Genomic DNA, 27987 nt, shown 5'->3' with positions numbered 1-27987 from the left:
CTAGTTTTCTCTAATTTGATATATCTCCAACTCCCTCTGTATAATATCTGTGCCCCTGTCATGTCAATTTACAATCCTAGTCTTAATGCAAGGTGTTAAGAACTTCCCTGCACTTGGACCACCTGTGTCAATCCCACAATTTTGCCTAGAGCTTTGCACATTTATCAGCTGAAAATCACCATTTAGAGAGAACAAAGACAAATGCTAGACATTATTTCAGTTCCACTTAAATTCTTTTGACTGTGTCAATACATTGGGATGCATTTCACTACTGTAAATATTAGGCAGAGTCACTTTCTATAATAGGATAAAAGATAAAGATCAGCCTAGACCTAGAGGAATTATTTAAGATGAAGAAAGAGCTAGGGCCCACCAATAAGCAAGCTGCAGGAAGGAGTGTTATTTACAGTGGTAAAGCACAAGAAGAACAAACTCTCAGGTCTAAGAAAATACTTCAGTGTGATCTCAGTGAAAGTTCTAGGAATGCAGGAACATGTTGTTACAAGTAATATGTATGCTTTAAACTTTCAAGTTAAAAACCTTCCCACCCTCTCCACATCAGAGTCTCTTGTAACAAATGATTTAAGTTTCTTTAAACCATCCAAAGCCAAGTGAACCAAGAGCTGGGGCTGCACGTCCTTAAGTCGCCTTGTTGTGTCTTGGTGTTGCAGGGCATGTGGAATGCAAGGCCATCCACTGTTCCAAGCCCTCTGAAATGACCCAGCATAACAGGCTGAGCTGAGAGCAGAACGGCAGCCTCCTGGATTTTCGTGAGAAACAGTCCCGAAGAGGAATCCATTGCATGTCCCGCCTTCCCTTTCCTCCAGTAAAACAATCCCAGTTGCCCAGTAATGCCTTTCCTATAAAAGGGCATGGTTCCACATCCATTGTTAACTCCCTCAAGCTCCCCCTTCTCTGTAGAGGGGGGGCTCCCAAACAGACCCTCTCCTTAAGACTAACTCATCTTCCTTTATCTGCCTCCCCTGTAGCCCTGCTCTGATCAGCTCCCACCTAAATCTCCCTCTGCCAAACCAGTTCCCCTGCCAGTGGTTCCCAAACCAAAAGCCTGGTTGAGAAATGCATAAATAAAAGATATGGGTCAGCAAGAATTAACAGCAAATGGCTTCTGAAAGATGGAGCACATTTACCTAAATGTAAACTCCTACAGCACAGAGATAAGTATCACTTACATACAAATGCTGCATATGTATCACACGTTTGTAAGAGGCTTAACTTGCATATTGTAATATACCTGGATCAGTGTTAAAGGGACTTCTTCTAGACCATATGTAATAGAGGAACTATTCTGATATTTTGTGCATGCTGTTAAACACATGCTTCCTATGTGAAGTTGGATTGCATGTTATTACTCCTAAAGCATGAGCTGCAAATATTCTGTTTGGTTATTTTAAGGAAGGAGGTAAAAAAGGAAAAGAAAAAGAAACAGAAATCTGAAATTCTTCTAACCCCAGGCTCTCAATAACGGGAAGGGGAGTGGTCCACTTGTACCACTATGAGACATGTCTAACCAGGAGACCAGAAGCAGGAAATGATGTGGGCTTCCTCTCTAGCATCACAGGATGTCTCACTGATAAGAGGTGTCCAGACTAAACATAACCAGATTGAGAGCTGCTGCACTGGGCGTTACCTGCAGTTGACTTCCACTTCAGCAAAAAAACAGGGCAACAGCAAGTGCAGATAAAATAAACTGCATACTTATTGGATTACAGTTTAGCAAATCTGAAGGTGTGGCCTCCCTTGTGTTGTGACAGGCATGAAAGTTTTGACAATGTGGATTTTTCAGTCTCCTGTTACATTCCCTCCTTTTCATGGGGAAAGACTAAACTCTCAAAAAACATTCCAAGTAGCTGAAGAGTCTGCAGGTTTGTATTTTCTAAAGACACAGCACTTTTGCAATATTGATTGTAGCAGCCTGTTGTACGTACTTGAGCTCGCTGTTATAGCACTGGAGTGCAGTGTAATGGTATAAGGATGCACTACATTAGGGCTCAAAAGCAGTAAAGCTGTATTAGTACTGTGCTTGGGCTAAATAACGGGGCAACTAATGTTTCAGGCTCTGGAATAAATGCCTTCTTATTTAACAGCTACTTCTGAGAGTTCTGCATGGCACTTCATAGAAACATATCCTAAGTAACTTCAAAGCCTGACTTTTACAAGACGTTAATAGGACTTAAGTTTCTAACTCATGTAAGAAGTTTTAAAACAAAGCTTTATACAGCCTTTTAGCTTAACTCTAATTTGGCAAATACACACAGGAAGTTTCTCATTTATGTTGTATACTTTGCTTATTTTTTTTTTTTGAGGAAACCACAGTTCTGTAGCCAGGCTTAGTCTGAGAGAAACAGCATCAAGCAGGCATGAGAGGAAATTAAACAGCAACTTGAGTGTTGTACATTTCTATAAGTAGACTTACTTAAAGAATTAGATGCTAAATTCTTACTGAATATCACTGTGGTTTATGCCTCCTATTTCCTTATCTTGGTACTGAGATCCAAGTTTTGGGGGGGGGGGGGGTGTGTGGCAGGGAATCCTTCATTTTAGTCCAAAAGGTATGAGTTTTTCTTTCCTCTAATAAAAGCTAGTGTACTTGATCGGAGGTAGCCATGATACTGACAGAGTCAAATATGTGTGAGAGCTATAAGGGTTGAATAGTATTTAGCAGTTGCATTGGCAGAAGGAACTGCTAGTCTAATATGCTGAGAGCTTAAAAATTCTATTCTTACAAACTGGTGCAGGTGGGGTTTTTTTTTTTGTTTTGTTTTGCCCCCCCCCCCCCCCCAAATTTATACTCTTGATTACTGGGGCTGCTCTCTGCCTTCATTATCAGTAAGCAAAAAAAAAAAAAAAAAAAAAAACCAGACTGACTGCTGAGGTCTTTGAGGAGGCTGAGACTATCATCTGCTGAAAGTAAGAAAAATAGGGCATAAGACCTCAGCAAGTAAGTGCTCCTCTTCTAAGGATATTTGGTACATCTTTTTCTTCATGCCCTTTTCTGTGCAACGTTAGTAGCTATTAGAACTTGTTTGAGCCCCTTCCTATCCTGAGACGTCCAACTTATTTATGGGTTGAAATAGTGCTAATTTGGACTGTCACTTGGAGAGTTTCTGGTGGCTCAGAATATTCCATCCCTTTTTGTCCCCCACCACCTGACCCATACCTCCAGCTCCTTTGTATCCGTTCCCACTAAGTGCTTTACTGTGGCCATCATGACCCCTTACAGTCCCTTACATGTAATACAACAGATGTAAAAAGTTCTTGTATGAGAGGACATTACAATTGGTTTTGCTGGACATGACTATACTCATAGCATATATTTTTTTAATATATATAAATAAAAAAAATATGCTATGAGTATGTTTTTTTGGTCATTCACATTAACAACCATTGTAAAAAATATCTGAAATTGCTCTAGCTTTGCAAGTTTAGCTTGCCGCTTGCTTTGCTGAATTGCTTTCTGCCTAAAGAAATAATAAGGGTATAAGATGTACACTGGCTGGAGTTTCAGAAAAAAAAAAATTAAGACACCCTTAACTCTTCTAGTTTTGATATTAAAACATTCACCCTCCTTTCTGATATTTAAGCCACGAGAAGTATTTAATAATGTCAAAGCTAAATAGTTCCTGTGGTGACCTTGGATTATTGTACAGTGGTGCATGGAAAAAGTAGGTACAAGGGAATTCCTTCCTCCACCTCTGCTTTGATCATCTTATGCCTGGCAGCATGAGGTTTTATTACTCATCTCACTTTGTATTAAGCTACTACGCTGTGTTTAAGTCTACAAAATGACAATGGTACTGAAATGTTACAGTAGTTTATGATATTTCTTAATATGCTTTTCTCTAGATTGAGGACCTACAGGTTAAGCTTCAGCATGCAGAAGCTGACAGGGAGCAGCTCCGAGCTGACCTGATGCATGAGAGGGAGGCTCGAGAACACTTGGAAAAAGTAGTCAAGGAACTTCAGGAACAACTGTGGCCTAAAGCAAGCAATCAACCCAGCAGTGAAAACACAATGAACAACCTTGAGAACTAAATAACCACCACACCATCTAATACACATTCAGAATGCTGTATATGCACAGTAAGGGAGGATGTGTGGGGGTACGTGTGTAAGTGCATGTGTGAGTAGTTGCGTCTTAACACACATCCATGAATACAGACTCTTACATAGTTGGAAGGCAAATGTTACTCTTCATAACAGAAGCACTGAATTACATCTTTTTGTTTTTTGAATCCATACAGCACAACATCTTACTGTGCCTATAAAACACAAAGTGTTTATAACAAAATACTTCTAAGTCCACAACAAACTTTCTACTGGCAGACTCCAAGCAAGCAGCATCGTCCAGCTAAAATCAGAGTAAAGGCAAGCGTGGCAATGTTTTTATGTTGCCTTTCTGCCTGTTGGAACATTTTGGAATTTAAAAAACAAACAAACAAACTTTTGTTATAAGCTATTTAAAATAATTCATTATACAGACTTGGTATTAAAACAATTAACAAGATTTTTATAATGAACCTTTAAGAGCAAAACAAAAATCTTCAATGCACAATTTTTAATGACTTGTTATAGGCTTTGGGATTCTTAATGTAGAAGCCCTCTGGTGATGATGCCATTTCATAGCAGTTTTCCAGCCATTTAGGAAGCCATCACAGTTTTAACCCTGTCACATAGTTGTATGAGAATTTCAGAGTGCTTTTCAAAAGTTGATTTTTTTTTTTCTTAGAAACAATTATCTTCATTTCCTGTGCTGAAGAAAGGAAGATGTAGGTAAGAGGACTGTAAGAAGGGAGGGGGAGAAGATGTATGCTTGAGAATTATAAACTCAGCCTTATGGACTTCAGTGTTTGTAAATCATGCCATATTCTCTAAAGACATCTTCATTAACTGGTGTATTCAAAAGACTCACTTCATCCAAGAGCACTTCAGCTTTAGGAAAAGAGAGAAGGAAATAAAGGAAGGAAATGGATGATCTGTTAAGTTGGTTGAGAAATAAAGCAGAAGGCACATGCATTTTGAAGTCATTCTGAAATCTTTACTTCAGCTTTTGGTTTTCTGGAAAACTCGTCTCTGTTGCACCATGTTACCATACATTCAGTATTTACCTTATTCTGAACTGCTTGTCAGGATTACTGTGCCCAAGGAGAGTGCAACATCACATTATCGAATACTACAGAAAAGAAAAACAACACTTTTGCTGCTGTGAATAAGCCTACTTTTTTTTTTTTGTTTATGTTACTTTAATTTTGGGATCCAAGCCGCAGCCCCAGAATAAAAATGCAGCATGTCATCACTTTGTGTTATTGTTGTTGTTATTGTTGTTAATATTATTTTTTTTAAAAAAGAACTGCACTTTGTCAGAAACTTTCTTTGCATTTTATTCCATAGTTTTAACGTTTACAAGATGAGCATTCTAGATTCTACCCTGCCTAATTGATGTGAAAAATCATCGACCCAGTTTTCCATCATGTGATACCTTGTGTCACCATTTAAATTTATGCAAAGTGAGTATTCAGCAGGTATAGAATGCTACCAAATGAGAATTATCCAGAGCAGTGCACTACTGGTTCTGTTTTAAACCTGTTTTTTGCGTGGTGTCTCTATCAGAATATGGGAGGCACTAGCAAGTGCGCTCCCAGAAGTGCTTATCAAATACAGTTGGTGCTTTACTGAACAAAAGAAAAGGATTTATTTTTTTTTCCACCCACAAACACTCACCTCTTATACACTCAAGCTTATGAGCATAAGGTGAAAATTTGACCTGGGGCTGCAGATGTGCCTTCCAGCTCATTTTTCCTCTCAGCATGTTATATATAGGAAATGCTGATGCTTTTTTATCTCAAAAAAAAAAAGAAAGGAGAAAAAGAAAACCCTCTGCATCATCATACACAGAAGTTACTGAAAACAAAGAACCATATTTCCAGTAGTCTTTATTTGCTTTCGGACATTAATCCCAGTAGATGGAAAATGGCTGCCAATCCTAAAATTATAGTATTTACTTACAGTATGCGAGAGAGACTTTTTTCAACAAGAGCTGTTTGCTTGAAACCATTATAATAACCATTGTAACTGTGAGCATTAACAAGAAGTAAAGTTCATATATATGTTTTAGGTACAAAAAGAAGAAATATGAAAGGAGTTGAATTACTGGGACAATGTAGAACTCTGGGGAGCAAAAAACAGTTATATCACATTAAATTACATGAAACTGTCCGTTTATATAGGGCTTTGCCCTTGTGTGTTTGGGATGCTGGAGACTGAGTCTAGGTGCAGCTCTCCTCGTCTAAAGTGCAATGCAAAAGGAATATTGATTATGCTTATGCAGTTTTTTTTTATGTGGATTTTTTTTTGGTGTCTTTTTGTATGTTTTTTCTGCAATTATTAAATCATATGCATGGAATTAAAAAAATCTCTGCCATACTTATATATTCACTAAGGGGCATTATTACTGTCTTATGTAAAGGGTTTATTTTGTTATGCAGTATGCATAAAAGTGTTCTCAGCCTTATGATTTCCAGATCTGTATTATTCAGTTATTTCTTCAAGGGAAACTAAATAATTTTAACTATAGCTGATCTTTTGTATTTCAAAGATCTGATATATGCTGTGCTTTATTGCTATGTTAAGAAATTACACATAGAACAAAATCTGGATTTTTTTTTCCCCTCCCACTATTGGCTTTTTTGAAGCCTTAATTTTTAAATTTTGATTTTTTTTCCTGTCCTCTGATTGTGTCTCTCCCCTTATGACTCAACAAAAAAAAAACTGCAGCATGTCTGTCTGTATTTGGTTTTGTTTTGTTTCTACAGGAAAAGTGGCCCACTTACCTGCAGCATGTCACACAATTTTTTTCTTGTGTTCCTGGGCGCACACACTGATTGATTCACTGGCATAATTTCTTCTGTGCATATGATGTTTTTAATCCTCCAGAATGAATAAATTCTGTATTTTTTCAAAGAAAAAAAATAGGATAGTAAATAGTCTCATCAATAACTGTCTAACAACCAGCATCACCTCTGTTTCACACTTGGCCTAAGACTTGCAAAAAAGAATTCTCCATAATGAAGTTACATACTATTATGCTACAAAAAAATGCTGTTTCTTCTTTTGCTGGGTATTATGGTAATTCCATTAAGTATAGTATTTGACTACTGAACTTCATAATGTTTGAAGATGATTGATAAGAATCTTTTAGTATTTGATCTTAGGGAGTGTAAACATCCTAATAAAAACATTTCTATAAATTACAGTTTAAAATCAGTATAATTAAATATGGTGCAGGAAGACTGGGAACAAACCTTCTACACCAGCAGTTAAATGACAAGAGGGGTTTACAGGTTAGGATTCTATCTTAAATCATTTTGTGTCTTTCTGAAATACATGTTAATAGTAAAATCTTAATATTTCTGGAGAGTATGTAATTTATTTCTAATCCAGAATTCCTGTGCATGTAATTTATTTACAAATTACTTTGTCTGAAAAAGACCACAGAGACACTAAATCTAGAAAATGTCTTTCAAAATGGTGGGAATCTTTAGAGGAAAAATTTCTGTGATGGTGCTCGCGGTGAGTGAGTTCTGTGTGTAATTTCTGCTGGCAACACTTCAGTAAAACAAGTGTTAGCCCTTTCAGATGGACTTGCTCTTCTTTTGACGCACTGTTGGGTCCCTGCTGCATTCCATTTGCACTCCAACTGGTGAGTGTAGGAATTGTAAAGTCACACCTTTTCATTTTATCTATTCTTTAGTTTCCTTTAAGAAGTTTTAAAAGGGAGAAGAGGTGTTTCATACAGGCTGTTGACTCTCCCTGTACATAAAAATATATTACTTAATACTTGTATATTCAGTTTAATTACACATTGTTTCTATTTCTGAAAGAAGACTTAACGAAGGGAAAAAAAACAACAGCAATAACATTCATATCTATGGAGCAGCTAACTAGTATACATAATATTCTGCTTTTCAAACAGAACTAACCATTGTAAAAAAAAAAGTTAAAATTAAATTCAACATGTAAATACTTTTTTTCATTTTACACTGTTGTATTATAAGTGTATATGGTGTTTACTTTTTCAGAACTCTTTCTTACCTGGTAGTTGTCTTGTTTTGAGAATTGTGTTTTTAACTAAGAACCTTCGCTGTCTGTTAGGAAAAACAACAACAAAAGAAATCTTTTTGCAAGTTTTAAATGTGGGTTAACCTTTCTCCATCATCATTTGCATTGTATTCATCCTTATTTTCATTGTAAAGTACTTTATCAAAAGGTTTTATTTTCCATTCTACCCTCCCATCAGTCCCTGTGTTTTAGAAGGCAGTTTTTTTTTTTTCTTAAAAGAAATCATAGAAATGACATTTTTTCAACTGAAGAAAAATAAAAATTTATAATAGCCAATAGCATTTCAGCACATTTTTTTTTGTTATCCTGGTCTCTCCTATGCTGCTGCTAATGACAATATTATGACTTACTCTACTATTCTAGAACTATTTTTATGTAAGTAATGTATGCTTTCTTGTTTATAAATGCCTGATTTAAAAAAAAAATAAGAAAAAAGCTTGGCATATTTATCTATTTCGCTGTGTACCTTGATAGTCCTTTTACACCCCCTTTTCCACATCCCCTCCCCTTGAGGCAGATAATATTGTAAAATAAAGGACTTTATGAGATTATGTATGAAAATAGCTATGCTTATATACCACAGTGACTGAATGTACAGTGTATAGATGCATTACCTAAAATAAAATTGTTTGTCCAGAAAAAAAAAAGCTTTTTTTGTTTTTTTGTTTTTAGCTCTCTTGGCTGCACTTGCAGCCTGAATTGTTCCAGACTAGTCACTGCAGTGACCTTACAGGTATCAGAAAAAGTTCTAGGTACTTCCGTTTGAAAAACAAAAACTTCATAATGTATGTTACATTAAACAACATACACTAATTGACATCCCCCCCCCACACAAACGTATAATTGATTCATTATCTTATTTGCCTTAAGTTAATTTCCTGGTTTACACATATAGATGTACCTAAAGCAGTAAGAGTGGTAACAGCAATAACAAACTCTGCTTTACTTCAGTGCTGGGAAGAAAATCCAGTACCAGCTGCACTTGTTGCAAGAATTTCTTCAACCCAGCAGATTAAAAAGGTGCCCTTGGGCAATAGCTATGTTAACATGAGATTATGGGCTGGTGGAATCAGGACACTGTTGGAAACCCTCTGTTCCCCTTCCACCTCCCCCCCCCCCCAAAAAAAAAAAAAAAAAAGGCTGCTCACTGCTCAGCCTTGCTGCAGCCTAGTCCTTATACAGCAGAGCTAAGGCATGAAAGACCATGGGTTTGAGTCCACTCCGCACCCCACCCCCTTTTCAGTAAGCCTATCTTTGTGGATATTGAGCAGGCCAGTGTGAGTGTGTGTGTGTGTGTGTGTGTGTGTGTGTGTGTACACATGCATGTAAAAAAAAAAAAAAAAAACTCAAGGCTAACATTGGCTGGCTGTTGCTGCATGACATGTACAACCTCAGAAGTTTGGTGCCATAGACCACTTTCTTATTATATGCTGATACTATTATAAGGCTTAGCAGTTCATTTTAGCTTGCAAGTCAATTTCTTATACCTCAGTTTTTCAGCTCATGCAACTTAAACCTTCTCCCCCCGCCCTCCAAACCTAACAACAACAAAAACATTTTGTGTGGCTTCAGCAGGTGCAAATAAAATTAAATTCTCTCAGATAAAGGAGGGAAGCTCTGACTTCCTGCCATGTTTGAGCTCTTCTTGCCCCCTCCACCCCGACACACGCAAACCACTGACTGACTGACTTACTGCTTTCAACATGCTCAGGCACAGGACCAACCTGAGGTTGAGAGTTACAAGGGCACCTTCTTTGTTGTTGTTGTTGTGTTTTTCCTCCCCCAAACAGCCTAGTAACAAGCCTCTAAAAGGTATCATTTAAACAGCCAATTGGTTTCATCTCTGTTGCATGTGCAATACTGAAAAGCGAAAGGCAATACATTGGAAAAGATGTATCTCTTTGCAGGGAGATTCTAACAAGGCATTAGGTCAGATTTCTACTGATAGTGAAGTGCGTAAGCATAAAAAAAAATTTGTACCAGGTCAAAGAAAAAGAAATACAAGTGAAAAAGGCAGAAAACAGAAGATGGAAACATGTTAAAAAGTAATTCTCGCATGGTCTTCTCAGAAATGGCTGCAGAATTTCCATAGCACTGGTACATTTCTTAACATGCCCTTGTAAAGCAGTGGAAAAGCCAGAGAATGAGCAAACAACACTTAAAAATTTTCTACTTTATATTTCTGATTCATGCAGCCTTATTTTCTGAGGGGGTTTGTATCTTCCCTCTTTCTACCACCTGGCTATTAACAGCGGGCACAATCAGGGTAAGCTTCTCTATGGGAGGTGAAATTTCTTAAAAGTTCAGGGACTGTCAAATTGATACAAGGCAATAGCTGTATTCTTCCAACATGTCCCAAAATATCTCTTTCCTATTGATCCCCCCCTCCCCCTTTATTGTTGACAAAATGACTGCAGGCACAAAATGATTTACTGCCTATATTTTTTGCATAAATCTTAAGGTATTAAAAAGTGATCCAACCATTCCTGCTGTCTTCTGTATGTATGAAAGTATGAGAATTTCGCTCACAAATGATGCTGGAATTACAAGCTTGAAAACCAAAACCTGTTTATCCAAGAGCTCTTGGATAAACTTCTGTACTTTCTGCAGTCTATGAGAAGAGTTCAGAGCAATACATCTCTTTCCCTTGTTTTTGCTGGGACTGTTAAAGAAAAGTGTTCAATTATTGTCAATTATGACAATGAGTTTTCTTCAACACAGACAACTGCACCAAAGCATTTAGTTTTAGCTACCATTGGCCTTGCATCGCAATTGGACCTAGATTCAAATTACTTACTAAGTAAAAGACTCAGCCCCTTTCTCCATCCTTTCTCTCTTCAGCTATTGTATTAAAACCGTAGCAGCCCAAAGGAAAACTATTAAAGCAGTAAGACTTTTATTCTTTCTTTTCTGCTCCAGGCCTCATGTTCCCAAGCTAAATAGTCTCTTTTAAAGTTTCATTCTATAGCATAAGTACAGCCCACGAGTTTGTGTCATCTGTATTCTTTTTGCCAATGTTCTAGTCTAATTCCTTCTGACAGGGAGAACCGTCCAGCAAGAGCAGAGTTCATTACCAGAACCCTTCCTACTCTGTAACTAAACAAACAAATAATTTGTGACTCCAGTGGACACTCTCAGCTTTGGAGTAACAGGAACCAAATGGATCATGTCATTATCCACCTCCCAAGGGGAAAAAAAATTAAAAATTGGTGCATTCGCTGCAAACGGGGAAGAGAGGTGTACAAACTACAACAACCCAGGAATTTTTGTGGGTACTAGTTTGTTTTTGGAGCAAAAGCTTCCCACAGTAGCTTGATGACAAAAAAGCTTATCTTTAAAATTTTAAAGATGATAATAAGATAACAATGCAATGTTACCAGTTAACGTCACCCACGTTCTATATAACTTCAGAACGTGATTTTGAAAAAAAAAAAAAGGGGGGGGGGGACCTAGAGGTTACCATCCACTGTACAGATTTCCCATTTTCTAATACAAAAGGCTAAGTTCTCTGCGTACAAAGATCTCCATCTGAAGGATCATAGGTGAATATACTCGTTGATGTTTCCAAAACCCCAGAACTAAGGCAGATTCAATTTCTGCAAGTCAAAAGTGAACAGAAATTAAGGCCTGGAATCCTGCAAACACTAACCAATATATCCAACTAAGTACATAAAAGCTGTCCAGTTGCCTTCAACTTCCACATTGCATATGTTTGGCAGGTCTAAAGCATTAAAGACAGAGAGGCAACCATGACAGTAATTCTTGGTAAGACAAAAGCCCTCAAATGACCAGCAGTGAAATAGTATTTTTACCCATTTTTGCTTCCAAGTAGAATCAGTGGGCTTTTAAGTCTAAACTCTGCTCCATATGCTTCCCCTATAAAAAGATCTTGTGCCTCTGTATAAAATTCATATAGAAGTCCTTCACTTGCACATCCGTTGTCATGATATTGGTTTCTAAAATGAAAAACAAAAGGTTCAAACAACTTTCCTCTATTGGAAACGATCTTCTATAGTTAAAGTGTAAGCCAAGAAACCTTTATGTTTTCTGATTTACTTATACAATATACTTCCGTAACTGTTCCAGAGATTTCAAATCCAAAAAGTAGGCCTGAAGAGATTCAATTGGCCAGTTACTTTCAGGAAAATCAGCTGTGTTTGACAGCACACCATATTGCTTTTTTCTTTGAACTTTTTGATATTTTTGGAAATAGCTCATTTGGAAGCAAAATAGCTTTAAAGAAAGTAAGTTGCTACCATCTCCCGGGGGCAGGAGTCACAATCTCTCCTCTTTAAAGAATTCACCAGCTCTTTTTCTTAGCATGAAAGAGTAGAATTCCTTCAGTTAGGAACATGGGGATACATTTCAACCTCATTTACTATTCCACTGCAAGTCAATAAACTACCTCAAATTTACATAGGAAGAGATAGAAAGCCTCTTACAATCCTTACATTGATAAAGCATATTTTAAAATCATTATGCAAAGGGACTAAGATAAGGCATAAAATTTTTCAGCCCAGAAAAATGGCCTCAGAGTCAATACCCAGTGCTAAAGTAGTGTTACTGTGGGCTGATGTTTCATACAAAAGAAGCCCTTCCTGATAGGAGAATGATGAATTCCCCAGGGGAATGGGTTATATTTTTGCCATTATTGACAGCACTGCATCAATAGGAGTCCTGGGTTAGTGTTAGAATAGCAACTCAGAGGAGAAGGACATAGCAATTCTCTAACTTTCAAAAGAACTTGGGACTAAGCTTGTTTGGTTTATTTTTTTCTGAAGTTAGCTGAGGTTAACTTGGAAACTAAGACTTGGCCCTGCATATGGAAATCTCTGATGTTTGAATCCAGCTATCCAGCCCTTTTAGGCACGTTATTCTTGGACTACCACTATTCAACTGTCCTAAATTTATCTGGCTACTCTGTATTCTAGGAGCTTTTATTAAACTGACCTAGATTACAGGCACAAATACATGCAGCAACAAAACTGCATTTTTCATTTACCTCTCTTGCCTTTCTGAGCTTAAGTCGTTTAGATAGATAGATACTTAAGATGACTGTGACAGATGCTCACTGAGTTCAGACTAGTTTTGAGCTGAAGGTAAATTTTGGCAAACATCTGGAGGAAAAAACCAGCTGCTATCAAAATTTGATGTTAACTTGCTTATATATAAAAACAAAAATCATAGGAAAAACACTAATGCTCTAATTTGCCAGTTACAGCTGTGTGTCAAAGATGCCAGTTTAATTTAACTAGGTGTTCAGAGTGAGTCTAAACAGACAGCTGGGGATGTACTGTCTGCTTTTCTAAAGGTGTTAATTTAGGTGCCTGTCATGGAGTTTCTTATTGGACATCAAGAAGCTGAGATTTCCAAAACTACTGATCACTCATGAAAAGCTTTTTATTTACCCTACCTTTCTTCTCCATTCCTGGATGTTTATAGTCTTTCTTTGGCAACATTCCTCTATGGATGCAGCTACAGTTCATACAAAAGTCGTCACTACCCGCTACTTCATCAATGTATCACCTGAAAGGTGTGCTTGCCCAAAAGAACCAGAGCAAAAAGACTGCTCTCTAAAATATACAGCAAATTATACATAGTGAAAAAGGAAAAATTAAGCCACATCCTTTGGCACCGCTTGTTGCAATAAGTAAACAAGAGCTAATGAAGAACTGTTTTGTCTGTCTTGTTGATGTACTTCCATAAAAATTCTTATTAACTAAGATGTTTTAATAAATTACAAAGCATGTGCAACCATTTGAGGAACCTGCCTCTATCTAGAGCAGAAAAGATAAGCCATCTCTCCTGACGCTGCTTCTCAGAGCTTTCATGCTACTACTTTTACAGAAACAAAATGTAAAGCCAGATTTGGGTTGATAATTCTGAATAGCAGTTTGAGGCCAGTCAAACTGCCAACTGTCTTGTGTTTATAATTAAAGGAGTACCTGAGTTTTGAAAAAAAAAATTTCTGCCACGAATAACTTTGATTTAATTAAAAAAAAAAAAAAAAAAACCACACACACACCTAGGAATCAGACATGGATCTACACCGTTCAAACAGCTTGAGTACTTGAGTACCTCCAGAAACAGAGGTGGATTTGCCTTGGCACCATAATGACTCTGACCAGTAACACAATATTATTTTCTCTCACTACACACTCGGAAAAGCTATGTCAAGGAAGCAGCACTAGAGGAAGTGTTTTTGCATATACTGGCTGTTAGGTTGTTCTCCTAATTAAAATATATTTTCTATCTTGCAAGAAGTCCTGCAGGTGTGTACGCTGCTGGTCAATCTATAGGCTGGAACCTATTTTTATACCCAGGCCCACCTGCCATCAACCCTGTTCACATGGAAGTGAAAGCTCACTGAGCTTGCTTGCAGTCTCCGGCAGAATTCGGGGCATTCTCTTGTGAGGAGCTTTGAGTATGTTTAGAGCCTCCTCTTATAGGAGATCTGAATGGCTTAAGCATGGGCATGGCTGAGTAAACTATAGCCCACTCTACAACCAAAAATCCAGGGGTCTGATTTTCCTGAGCACAGTAAAAATACTTTGAGCCCAATCAATTCTTCAACTAAAGCTAGCAATGTACACAGAAACTTGACTCACAGAACTTGGTATGCTTAAGTCCCTCTTGAATTCTACTTAAATTTCACAAGACAGAGATAGTTTAACCTCAGTTCTCTGCAAATACCTGAGTGAGCTATAGTCCCTGCCCAAAGAATTTTTATTCATAACAGGGACAACAAAGAATGAGAGGAAAATCAATAGCAAAGGGAGATTAACTCCAAGCTCAAACTAGCTGTCAGAGATCAGAAACAAGTTTTCCTGAGCCCTGAAGTAAAATGTCTTCATGTCTTATTCAATAGATTATGTTGTTCAGTCACCAGAAAAAATACTTTTAGAGTTTCCGATTCCAAACATACTATGAATAGTCAATTAAAAAGCCTGTACGGAGGACAACTAAAATAACGTCTATGAAATATCAACATAGGATTAAACAGCTCAGCACCACATTTCAGTAATTTCTGTTTTCCAGTACACAGCATCCCTTAGTTATAACTAAGAGATGAAGCATAGGTCAAAGGAAAAACTTAACACATACCTATGAGTATAGGCAGAGCAGAGGCTTGACAGGGTGTTTTGGTAGAAATGATGAGAGCCCTTCTTACTGCACATGGTATCCAAACCATGCTTTTTACCCACTCCCATGTTCATTTTCTGAAAAGATATTAAAGAAATACATCTTGGCACAGCTGCAGGAAACAGATAAAACTCACAGAAGATGATAGGAACCAGGGAAGCAGTAAAAACCCAGGAGTGTCAGAGTTAATGATGATATGTGAGTAATCCAGTTATAAAGGCACTGTCAGTGGGAAGAAAGCACAAATATAATAAAACACAGCTGTATGACGTACACTCCAGTGGAATTTTTATTAGATGGTTTATGTGCACTTTAAGTATACCTGACTGCAATGCAAATTCCCACAGACTTGCGCCTGGTAGGAAAAAAGGTTTCCATAGCACTCTGTATTGAACTGATTTAGTTGAATTGTTCTGCACAGTATCCATGGTTTTTTGGGCTCATCTTTTGGGATTTACTTTTGTATTTGTATTCTGCTGAGTCAGCTCTTTAATCTGGAACCTTGAGAATTTCATTCTTTTAAATACTTCTCCAGAGTCTATTCTGGCCCAGCTATCCTAGTCCTCTGGCTTTTCTACCACCTCTCCCAAATGACTATTCTTGTACCTCCCCTATGTATACTTCAAGAGCAGGACAGAGAGAAAAAACCCTGCAGGATAAGAAGAAAGCAGGAAAATGTCAATGGGTCAAAGGAAAATGTTTACAAGGATAGGAATGCTTTATACCCGAAATTGAGGTTTTATTGCTTCAAAGGAGGTGAACTTTGTCCCAAAATCTGCTTTGTTATTTCTGTAAATAGCATAAAGACGACGAGCTTGAGTTATCATTATGTTACAAACAAGAATTACACAGTCAGTATACCTATATGAGATTCTGAGTTCATGAAAGAAAAGTTGCTACATGGGTCGTCAGCAGGACTTAATTCCAAGACCTGTAATACAGATCTATCGCTTGGCTGAAGAAACTCCTTTATTAGCTAGTAGTTAAAAAAAAATCATTAATAGCTTACCCTTATGTGGCCAAGGTACAAAAACAGGTGCTACAAAATGCATAAACAAAGCTGATGGTCACACAGCCCACAGATGAAACTGATTCATGCAGTACAAATGGATTCTTTTTTGTAGTATCCCAAGTGACAATTCTCCTGCTGTTGTCTATATGGATCCACCTTCTGATTTAATCATATACTGAATTGGAAGTACGTAACAACACCTCATAGACATACCAGTGGCCTTTCCAATGCTGACTGCAGATTCAGTGGAGGAAAGCATCACTGTACAGATGGCAATATTATTAAGTACTTTTACATCCATCTACTGGATTCAACATTGTTTTGCAGAATAAGCAACTTATTACACATACAGAAGCAGAATTCATGTTACTCACCTTTCCAGCCCATAAGGCAGGTGGGGGGCAGGAAGCAGAGGTACTAATGAAAGTAAAACACCAAAACCTACAAGAATACATGGCATTTCTTTAAAAATAATATACATAAATATATATGTGTGTGTGTATGTATGAAAAGCTCAAACCTCTGCAGACTTTGTAGTGTCAGGGGTCTTTAAGTGAATCCATACAAACACAAAAACCTGTTCTCTTCCTGACAGCGACAACTGTTCATCCCAGAAGCTCTGGACTATACCAATTGCAGAGGGAACAGTAAACCTTCCAAGTCCCCCTCAGCAGGAACTCAAACACCACTTACTTTCAGTAGATGTCAGTAGATCTGTCATGGATTACATTCTATGCAGCATGAGCACATTGCCAAAAGATTCAATATATATATTATTTTTAACCAATACGTTATCTTTAACCAATACAGTTTTACTAGTACTGCTTCTAAAGTATGCAGCTGTTGGTTCTTTGCTTAAGTTGTTGGTTCTTTCTCTGCAGTCCTTTGCATGCAAAAATTCAGAAGTATTTTAGCTCCACCAAAAAATAACAAGCAGGGGAAACAATACATTAAGACTGCAAGCAGACACAAGGTTCAAAACTGGAATTGGTGTCATTAGGTTAAAGGTTCTATATATTGCAAGTTCTGAATTCCTTTTGCACATATGAGTCCCACTGATATCAGTGGGAACTCTGGATGCTCAAGAAATTACCAGTGAGTACATGTTAGGTATACCTCCCTCACCTGCCTTGCTCATGAACTAAGCTTGCTATAAACAGATTCTTTAAGCTCCGACTCTCACAGTATATAAACCAGGGATCCCATGCTGCTTAATTCAATTTGGCAGATGACATTGGTGAAAAGCATTGATTTCTGCCCTCAATCCCCCTTTCTCCTCCATCAATCTTCCCAGATAAGAGGCCTGTGGCTCAGACCCTGCTGGTGACGGATGCCTTGTAATTGCTTTGAATGGATTATCACCAGACATCTAGCAGGCATTTACAGTGCTACAGCTGTAATCAGAAACAGTCTCACCCAATAAAAGGGCTTAGGGGGAAAAAAAACAGCTGTTTCCACTGCCTCTGCTTTGTTTCTGTTCTTATATTAAGCCTAACTTTATATTTTTTTACAGTAATATTTGGGACACCCAAATAAATCAGGGTCCCGATAAGCTAAGTGCTGTTCAAACCCTAAGAACCTCTCTCTGCTTCTGGCAATGTACAGTATGACTCAGGCTACAAGAGCCAGGCTGCTGGCCTTCCATACTGCTGAAGGCAGTCCACCTCGCATTTGACTAAATGAGTATGTACCCTTTTGGATGGGTAACATAGTGAAAAGTTGGGAAACTAAAAAAATACCTATTCTGCTCCCTGTTCTGACAATTATTGGCTAAAAAAAGAATTGGACAAGACACTTCATCTCTTTACGCCTCAGCTTACTGCTGCTAGTCTCACTCTGCCTAGACTGTTCAAACTGTGAGTAATTTGGTTACAAAGATCACAGTGGCATTCTAATTTGATATCTGCAATTCAGTTGGTATGGCTGGTGGCTGGAAAAAAACAAAACAATCGATTGAGATAGACTGTTAAACAGGAACAAAACCAAGCATTTTGATCAACTGTATTTTGTATCCATTTTGTATAATTATAGGTAGCTGCCCAATATCCAAGAGGCAGCAGATCCACGTGGATGTTGCTTAAACCTAAAAATTTTCTTGATCAAAAGAAATTTCTGCCCCGCAAAATTATCTTAGGGATAACATAAGTGAATAAGCCTCAGTACTCATGTCTGATTGTTCAAAAATGAAAATTAACAGTATTTGCCAGCACTTATAAATACATATCCATCCTGCACCATAAATATGCCAGTGAAACTTAGCACAAAGATACTTACACTTGGCCCTGTGTCCAAGGGTTTCCTCAGAGAGGTGAAGGCCATATGGAGGGGTGACATGCCTCTCCCTGTCATGACCTCCCTTTCCCTGAGCAGACATTTTCTTGTGATCAGAGAAATACTCTGATAGGACTCAACATGGCAAAATTTAGCCTGTTCCAGATTACATTACAAATTTTCTACTATTATTTGGAAAGTCTCATTTCTTCCTCCAATACTAGCTTTATACCAGCATTCCTACGCTCTACAACAGAAGCTATACGTTTTCCTCCTCAAAGAAATATGATTCAGATACTTTACTTCCCATAGTCCTCTTGACCTGTAATTTTGTAGTGCTGATGCCATACTGCTAGCCCTGATTTTAATTCAGCCACCCATACAGCATCATGGTTCAGTCAGTCCATACAGCACATTTACATGGTCAGTGGCACCTTGATAGGAAAGCTTTTAATGTTCAATACAAACAGTACAACCTTTGCTCTTCCAATGGTTAAATTCAAACAAAAATCAGTTCTGCCTTGAAATAAGTTTCATCTCACACTAAGTTCCAGCTCAAAGTTGTTCTGCTATCGTTGAAATAAACATGAAATCTTTCTTGGAGCAACTTAAGAGTTACTGACAGTCTGGTGCTTGAATCATCAGTGAGAATCCTTCCTCGCATATTCTGTACTGATGTGTCTAACCAAACACTCATGAACTTCATTGTAAGCAATGCTAAACGATCACTAATAATGTCTCATATCAGTTTGTTTTATGTACAAAAGTTGACTAATAGAAAATTAAAAAGTGCTTTTTGATTTAATCACATGACACAATAAGAAATACGAAAAACATTTACAATTTTTGCCCCTTGAAAAGCAGAATGAAGGTGGAGAAACAAAGGACAGTGGCTTTGCTAGCATATATGTACAGGCTGACTCTGTAGGGCTTGTGCAGCTGGGAGATAATGTGCTTTGCAGGTCATTGGCTTTTAAGCACTGTGTTATCTCCCTGTAACATACACCTTGTTGTGTCTTACGGCTTAATTACAGCTGATGTGCAGGCCATAATATTGCTTATCATTAGCCAGAGGATGATAATTACAATTTAAGATTAAACTGTACTCTTTTTTTCTTCAGCCAAGCCTCCGTATGATGCTTCCTTATCCCAAGAAAAGATTTGCACATGCAGAACAAATCCATACACTAATTGGTTATGTGCCCCTCATAATAATGTATAATTTAGACAGCATGCATAATGAACATCACGAACAGCACTCAGATATTGCATGCAGTCTATATCCGAGCTCAGAGGGTCAGCCTGAATAACCTTAAACAGTAATAAAGGCAATGAAATATTTGATCATCCACACAGGCCAAGCTCCTGGCTTGGAGACTGTCAAGAGCAGTGCCTCAACTTGCAACAAGCTCAGTCCTCTTCAGCCGTTATTTTTCAACTCACCTTCCACTCCATCAGGTTCACCCTCTCTTCTTCATTCCTTTCATCCCCTTTCTAAAAAGGCGCAACAACGTTTCACCTGACATCTGTCATACAGGCAGAGAGTAGTTGCATGCACCCATCCTCCTCCTATTGTTCTCCTGCATTATGATGCACTGCAGAAGTTTGGGTCTTAGTTCAGCAGAACACTGAAGCATGCACTTAATTTGAAAAGTGTTTCATACATCCCTAAGTTTCTTGCTTTATCAGGGCTTTTGTTTCAGAAATGGCTATAGTTAACAAAGATCCTTGAAAGAGGAGACTATCAAAGGATCAGCAAAAAAATGCATGAGTCTGCTCAAACTGAACTGTCATTAAGTACTTACGGCTTTTTTCAAGACATACAAATGTGTGTTTCTCCACAAACAACAGGAGAACTTAACAATTGCTCAGAAATATTTCACATTAAAAGCCACAAGGGCCTGAAAGGATATTTAACCACTGATTACCACAGTAAAGCTTAAAGACAGAAAAATGACTATTTTGGTACCTCTGCTAAGCATTTATGAGATTCCCTCAGAACAAAGACTATAGCCTCTGAACATAAATGTCATAATATACAGTTGCAATGACTCAATGTCAGAGGTCAACGGTTTAAATCTCCTGTCCTGTAGTTTGTCAACTCCCATTTATCCAATCCAGCACAGCACACGGGTGACACGTAAATCTTCCAAAAGAATGTGTTCTGATCTTTCACCTGCAGTAGATTAAAAATAGCCCAGAGCAAGAGCTTTAGCATTTTGTCATAGCAGCTTCGCTGTCAAATAAGACGGCTTGCCAGCTACAGGGAGAAAGAATGAACCAACCTGGAGATCAGATAAGGAAAAGTCTGAATTACACCTCCAAGAAGCAGGAGTTTTGCTCGTGGTGGAAATCCCCACTTAGCGCATCTCACTGAGCCTATGTATTGCAGCACAGAACATGTTGTAAGATTTATTCAGTAAGATACTTTTCTGTCCTCCATGCACATTTTGTATTTAAATCTCATTAGAGTTCTGGGAGCTTAGGCAAGAGTCTTGAGGTTTTTTTTGGATTTTGCAATCTTCTACCATGATCTTGGGCAGAATGTCCATTTCAAATTTTATATAAAAATGTACTTTTTAATTTTGGCTATCCAACATGATTATAAGGGCTTCAGCCACTTAGCTTTTCTGAAAGCTGGCTCCCCAATTAAAAGCTAGAAAGTGAAAACCTTAAATAAAACACCTCTTTCTAATAATCTTGCCAAATTACTGTTAATAAGCCTTTCAACTCTTACTTCTTGGGATCTTCTGGTGTCCTCACAGCAATGAGACAATGGTTGTCACTATTAGTAAAGCATGTAACACCTCTTCACTATCAGTAAGCATACTTGACAGCAAAGGATCCTGATCTAGGTATTAGTGCAAGGTACTAGGGGTTTTCTTCCTAAAAGGAAAATCAGGCTGAGGTTTATGCTTGTTCATCTCCACTAATCTTGGCCTAATTTCAGATAGTTTTGACAATGTGCTTAATACAGATTTTACTGCAAGACTTTGTATCATCAACACTTTGATGAAATCCTCTCAAAAAGATTTCTACTCTTACCATACTGATTTTTAAAAAACCTAAACTAGTAAGAGAATGCTACAAACTGTAACCAACTGTCGTCCCAAGCCTAGAGTTGAAAAGATTCTCTCTGCATTACACACATCCATTTGCCAGCTGCAATATTTGCAAAAATATTTATAGATCTGAAGAAAGGATTTTTTGCCTGAAAGTTAGTAAGTTTTTCCAATGTTATCAGTTGGCCTAATAAAAGATATTATGTATTGCTGTAAACTATGCTTTACTTGTATCTTTAGATCATCACAGCCACCACAACACTGCCTCCATAATAGCCAAAGTGGAATAGATTTCTAAAGTATTCAAGGAACTAAATCTTCCAAAGCTGCAGCTGCCTCCACATTTATTCAGAATGATGCACATTTTCCCAGCAGCTTACAAAGAATGTAACAGCTGTTTACAGACACCTTTATGACATTCTATCTCTCTGAGTAGTGTGCTAAGATATAAAGACTAATCATGTTAAATCCTGCAGAGGTGCTAAATACACTGCACTCAAAAAAGTACAAAATTGCCAGTAGCCCTTCCCTCCTCCCCAGTCTCCATCCTCCAAAGACTCAACAGCACAACAACCCAGGTATTTATCAAACGTAAATCAACCAGTAAAAACAGATACTAAATCATTTTGGGAGTTATCTATTTCTTATAGTTTCTACTACACGTATGATGCGGCACAAAATGTCCATGTGATCTCACAGAAAGTTGCTTAGACTGGAAGATGGAATAGGTGGCCATGGGGGGAAAAAATCCCCAAATTAGAAACAAACCAAACTAAACCCAACAATGCTTTGTAGCTAAAGATTCTACAAATGTTTGAAAAGCCAGGAATTTGTACTCTCTCTGAAAAAATTCAGGTTTTCCAGAGAAGTTTCCCTTTTACTTCAGATTGAACTCAAAACTCATTTTGTTAGAACCTAAATAGACACAACGTTGTATATTTTATATATTAACAGAAATTCAAATTGGGAAACCCTCAAAACTGCACCTGTAACTCACAGGCACATAGCACAGATCTTACTCATGCAAGTTATCCCAGAGGTATCAATGGGAGCAATTCCTTTCACAATAGTGTGAGATTAGAATTTGATCCAAAAGGTTATTCACCATAGTTATAAAACAGAAGTTTTACCTATGAATCAGAATTGACTAAACACCACAGAGTTTTGCCCATTTTTTTCAACTCGCTTCACTTTTCAAAGCACATTATCATTTTTATAGACTTTACCTCTGGACTTTGCTTTATCTATCATTGTCATCATCGGTAATAATCTGTAACATCAGGAATTTCCACACTTCTTAAAGAGGGTGCTCATCAAAAAAAAAAAAAAAAAAAAAAAAAGACTTCAACTTACTTTCTCTTAAATCCACATGCCAGCTCTTGGATTATTTTTTCATCAGCCTATCTTACTCAAGGAAACAAGCATTTCAGTATTTGTGTTTATATTTTTCCACTGGCTTTTGTTGTGCCTCAGGGAGTCATTTGCAGAGTTGAAACAACGTGGTCTTCACGTGACCATATAATGTGGTCACCTCATTTCTGATGCCTGGATGGTGAAAATAGCATAAGAGGAAAAGAATCTATGCTATTTTAGCCCCATAAACGGGCCTACGGTGGGAGAAAAGCCCGTGCAAAATAAACGCAAATACCAGGATAACTGAGTTTATTCAGATTTAACAGAACACTGTGGTATCCTTACCCACTCGCAGTTTTGAGTTTTGGAGGGGTGGGGCAGCACAGGCTCTTCTAGTCCCATATAATAACAGTACAGATTTCTGTCTATTTGGTATTGCAGTGTTTTCTGGCTACCATTGCCATGTAAGAAACTGTCTGTCATACAGAAAGCTGCAATTTCACATGCAGTAGCAGTGAGAGAGAACACATGGGGGAAAAAAAAAAAAAAAAAGGTACAGCTGCTAAACTTCACACCAGAAGCCAATCCAAACAGAGGAGAAGTGGGTGCTTCAAGCCAGACACAAAAGCATCATTAAATGAAGATGAAAAGAGAAAATAAAGGAAAACATGTTTATGAGAATTATACTGAAAGATTATTTGTGATTATTATTTGTATTCTTGGTATATTACTATTTATATTTGGGTAGAATTTGGAGGACCCAAATGAGTATGAGGTTCAGTTGTAGAAGACACTGTCAAGAGCAAATAGTAACAGTCCCAGCCTCAAGTAATGTATAGTCTAGATAGATATGACAAACAAAGTAATTGCAGAAAGGCAGGCAGTGAGAAAGGAACTGACACTTCCAACACCACACAAGTTATCAATGGAAATGCAATACACATCTCCTCTGAGACCCATCCAGTGCCTTACAGTACTGAAACAGGCAGCATTTCTCCGTTTTCTTCCAGCTGCCAAACTTAATAATAGCACCTTATCTGGATTCTCAAGATAAATCCCATAGGTATTAGAGACCAAAGGACTCTGACAAATTCTAGCTAATATACACTAAACAGCGTAAGTGCAAAGGGAGATGGTTTCTTGCACCTGCTCACAGACCTACATGGGGTTCTCAAAGCTCTGCTGTGTCATGAGAATCCAGTGGATCTTAGGAACACAGGCCAAACAGCTTCCCTGTCTTCTCCTCTTCTGTTCCTGCACTTAGTCACACCTCATAGTAAGTTCCCACTTCTAAGCAGTTTATATAGAATTAATAAACCATTCTTAGATGTTATGAACGTTTTATGGGCTGGGACGCTACACACTATAGGTTAACAATTATTTATTAAAGCAGCTGTTGATCATTTGCAAAATGTCTACGAATCGAAACTCAGTATAATTCATTACTATGCACAATGGCTATTATCTTGGCTGGCACACTGGAGATCAGTCCAACCATCTCCAGAGCTCAAAGACAAAAATCATACTCCTAAGGCTAAAACAAGCTAAGATTCCCAACAAGAATCTGTAACAGACTTCCAGCTACTACAGGCTGGATAACGGCAAGTTAACTATGACCCCTTATTGAACTGACAACTCCCACTTTTCACAAACATTCAGCAAAGCTCACTACACTCAATACTCCCTCCAGCACTCACTGTAATGCTGGTAAGCAGCTTCAGTATCACCCTGCTAATTGTGCCTAGAAGGGGGAGCAGCAGAGTCAAAGACCCCTAGAGTCATGCATTCTGTGGCTCACCGGTTTTATAACAACCCTTTCCCTTCTGCTTTCTCCCCTGTAGATGGCCCAGGACCAAAACGTTGCTTCTACAACAATACATCAAATTTCTTGGGCCTGATTTTTCATTATCTACAGCTTGGGTGATCAAAGGAAGTCAGACACTAACCAGTATAAGGTAATTTGTACTGATATAAATGACTGCAGTGAAGTGCATGGTAGAAAGGCAGAGACATGTTAACTGTTTTGAATTTTAGGCATCCTACAATTGGTGCTTTCCTTGATGAGCATCTGGGAGTACATCCTGCCCCCTTTGGGAGGATTAAAAAGGAATACCTTTATTCCTTTGGCATTTTTAGTGCCATTAGTAAGAAAAGTTATATGCGAACATAAAATGCTGATTGTCCTTGTATTTTCAGACACCTCAACAGCTTCTCTATACCACAAGCGTTGCCTTTTAAAGCCAAGGTACAAAACTAGATACATATATCTGTTTTTAAACAAGACACTTATATCTGTCTGGGGCTTGTGTTCCTATCAGCCATGAAATGAGGTACCCTATCTAGGCAATAATTTCTTTGGGGGGGGGGGGGGGGCAATCTCCCTTTTTTACCAAAGACCTGGTTTTATCTCTTGCAAGCAGATGAAATTCTGGGGAGCCAAAGCCCTAAGCTGTTCTTATCTGGCAGAAATCGCCAGAGCATGTTTTTGAAACATTGCCACAGGTCACAATCTATAACTGTTGCTGAAGGACCAGGGCTTTTAACTCCTCCCCTTGTCTTCCCCAAAGCCTCAGTTGCAAACTGGAAAAAATCTTGCAGTGAAATTCACCCCTCATGGGAGCCAAACGTCCGTCATCTCTGTAAGAACACACATTGTAAGAATTCCACAGTTGTTGGTTTGCTGTCTAGCACAGTTACATCAGTGATTAGAGAAATGCTGAGTAGTTCAGGTTGCATGGCAAGAAAATACGTGACGTACTGTTCTTCCACTAAGCGTAGGCCTTGACTTCTAATTTGACAGGCTGTGTTTGTAGTGAGCCATGGTGTCATCTCAGGGCTTCTATGACCCAGACTTATAAAACATAAAATGTCTCTGTACTTTAGAAGTAAGATTACTTTGTCCTGGCAACAACCTACGCATTCATTGGGGTTTTTTATGGATTTTTTTTTTCTCCTCAGCTTGAGATCAGATCGTGTGCATTTGTGCCATATTTCCACTATCCATTATATCCATTAAATAACTGATCTTCTTGCATTTAATCTGATTCAGTTAGACGTTTACAATTCAGTGCATCTGTGCACCAACAGTTTCTTCAGCACAACTGTTTCCTCTGCCAATATTTTGCATATTTCACACAAACTACTTGTGTATTACTGGGAAAAACTGATACTTCCTCTTCCAATAATGCCACTTATAATAGGGACACGCTCTTCATTTTTAACTATGCAATATTGGAACTCATTTCCATCTTGACAATTATATCCTTTCTGCTTCGGTACAGATGCCTGCTTACACAGTAGGTTAGCCAATCTCAGGCTCTGATCCAAAAAAAATGCTTAAGCATATTCTTAACAAAGCAAAGGAGTAATTTTATTACCACTAAGTGGGACTATTCACTTGTTTAAGTATATGCTTAAATACTTTCTTGGATAGAGACTGTATTAACCTATAGAGCAGACCAGCCTCTAACGTAATCCTGGAGACACAAGAATGGTGTCCAGGCTGCATTTGTGGAGTCTGATAAGCGCTAATCTGATAAAGACTTAACCACATAGACTACATACGTCAATGAAGACAATGTAGCAAGTGGATATTGCAAGAAAACTGCTTATCTATCTGAGAACAAATGAAAATTCATCCAAAGAACTTGGTGCTTTAGAGATAAAAGTTGGGGAGGCCCTGTAGGGTGGACACTAAAAGAAGAGGTTATCAGAACAGCAGACAGGCTTAAATACAACAACAACAAAGAAAAAACAAACAAAATCATCCTATTTATTAAATTGGCTATGAAAAGATTAAGACCCATATCTTCAAAAGACATAAAAGTGTCTCATTCCAATTTTCATCACTGGACAGTAAAGCACCGAACAGTTTTTGAAAATCTGGATCCTAGTGGCACTGATTGTACAGTGCAATCAAGTTTATAGTAAGCTTTTAAAAAAACCTGTTTCTTCCATATAAATTCTTCATGAGTTACTGGAACAACTGCATCGCCAGATTTAGGTTATGCAGGGAAGAACCACAATGGAAGCATGCTCCATATTTCATATTGTCCCCCACACAGAGACAACAGCTACAAAGCACACTGCAATCCTTAACGTGATAGCGTCACCAAACATATTTCATGAGGTTGGTTGCATGTGCTAAGGGAGTGTAGCCTGCATGCACTGACAGCAGAAATACAAGCTGGTCTGCTAAAAGGTTGATTAGAAAAAATATCCTATACAATATGAGCAAAGGGACACTGCACATGGCTGGTAACTGCAATTACCAGAAATGAAGTTACATTTCTTAATGCACATACAAGACTCCAAAGCACCAGCTCTCCGAATTCTTCTCATGTGGACCTATTTACTGGGATGCAGTTCAGCTCTCTGTCACAGAGAGCTCACTCATCCCATAAGCTACTGGGCTAAAGAACAATCTGCAAATACATAATTATGCTCAAAATTGGCACCTATCTTCCTTGAATTCATTGTTCCATGCAAAGACAGCTTTTGTTACCCAGGGAGCTTTTAAAGTGGGGAAGAATTCAGAATTAACTTTGGCTTATGTTAAAAACTGGTCTGCATGTAATCGGGGAACTGCATGTAAGGATCAGGTGCTGCAAGCTCAACTCTGGGGCACTATTTTCCTGGGAGTTTTGCACAGAAGCATCTTAATTTAGATTTTGTAACAGGAGTTTCCAATTTTACACCACTGCCTAACTTAGTGTAGCAGTTCAAAGATATATGAAGAGCTGGTTCTCCTCTCATTTGTTAAAAAACGTGTATTAAGTAACTGTAACATCCATACAGGGAAACATGGGAAGAGTGGAACATTCAGAAGGATCTTTGTTAAGAGAGAATAGATTCCTGCTATTTAACCTCTCTTCTTACTAAGGCAAGTCTACAAAGGGCAAAGGAGTTCATTTAACGACTGGGCTAAATTTCCTTAGTATATTCAGGCACTATGAAGTCTTTCCATTGGTTTCCCTTTTATTCTAGCTGGCTGCTTCTCAAAGGTCTCTT

The 27987-nt window shown here is 38.0% G+C and overlaps 2 protein-coding genes across 7 annotated transcripts in view; one reads left to right on the top strand and one right to left on the bottom strand.

Annotated features, from left to right (window-relative positions):
* The window catches only part of SKI (SKI proto-oncogene), a 116057-nt gene extending 110157 nt beyond the window's left edge, over nucleotides 1–5900 (top strand). For 2 of the 4 annotated variants that reach the window (XR_011135775.1, XR_011135774.1), the window contains 2 exons: nucleotides 672–1883; nucleotides 3865–3988. Coding sequence is in view for 2 of the 4 variants with exons in the window: in XM_068915968.1 (XP_068772069.1) it covers nucleotides 3865–4053 (189 nt within the window). In the remaining 2 variants the exon portion in view is untranslated. Of the gene's footprint in view, nucleotides 1–671; nucleotides 1884–3864 lie in introns of all 4 variants that reach the window. The other 2 variants (XM_068915968.1, XM_068915967.1) reach the window with 1 other exon arrangement.
* Nucleotides 5901–6844: 944 nt separating this feature from the next.
* LOC104142001 (uncharacterized) overlaps nucleotides 6845–27987 on the bottom strand; it is a 209666-nt gene continuing 188523 nt past the window's right edge. For 2 of the 3 annotated variants that reach the window (XM_068915985.1, XM_068915986.1), the window contains exons 5-8: nucleotides 15241–15356; nucleotides 11949–12092; nucleotides 8110–8162; nucleotides 6845–6963 (exon numbers count right to left, since the gene is read on the bottom strand). In XM_068915985.1, the coding sequence (XP_068772086.1) occupies nucleotides 6905–6963; nucleotides 8110–8162; nucleotides 11949–12092; nucleotides 15241–15356 (372 nt within the window). In that variant the 3' untranslated portion in view covers nucleotides 6845–6904. Of the gene's footprint in view, nucleotides 6964–8109; nucleotides 8163–11948; nucleotides 12093–15240; nucleotides 15357–16004; nucleotides 16658–27987 lie in introns of those variants that run through there. The other variant, XM_009671672.2, reaches the window with a different exon arrangement.

Source organism: Struthio camelus, chromosome 21, assembly GCF_040807025.1.
Source record: "Struthio camelus isolate bStrCam1 chromosome 21, bStrCam1.hap1, whole genome shotgun sequence".
In the NCBI taxonomy this organism is placed as follows: Eukaryota; Metazoa; Chordata; class Aves; order Struthioniformes; family Struthionidae; genus Struthio; species Struthio camelus.
The sequence above is the reverse complement of the archived record's forward strand: the minus strand, read 5'-3'. Positions and strand labels throughout refer to the sequence as shown.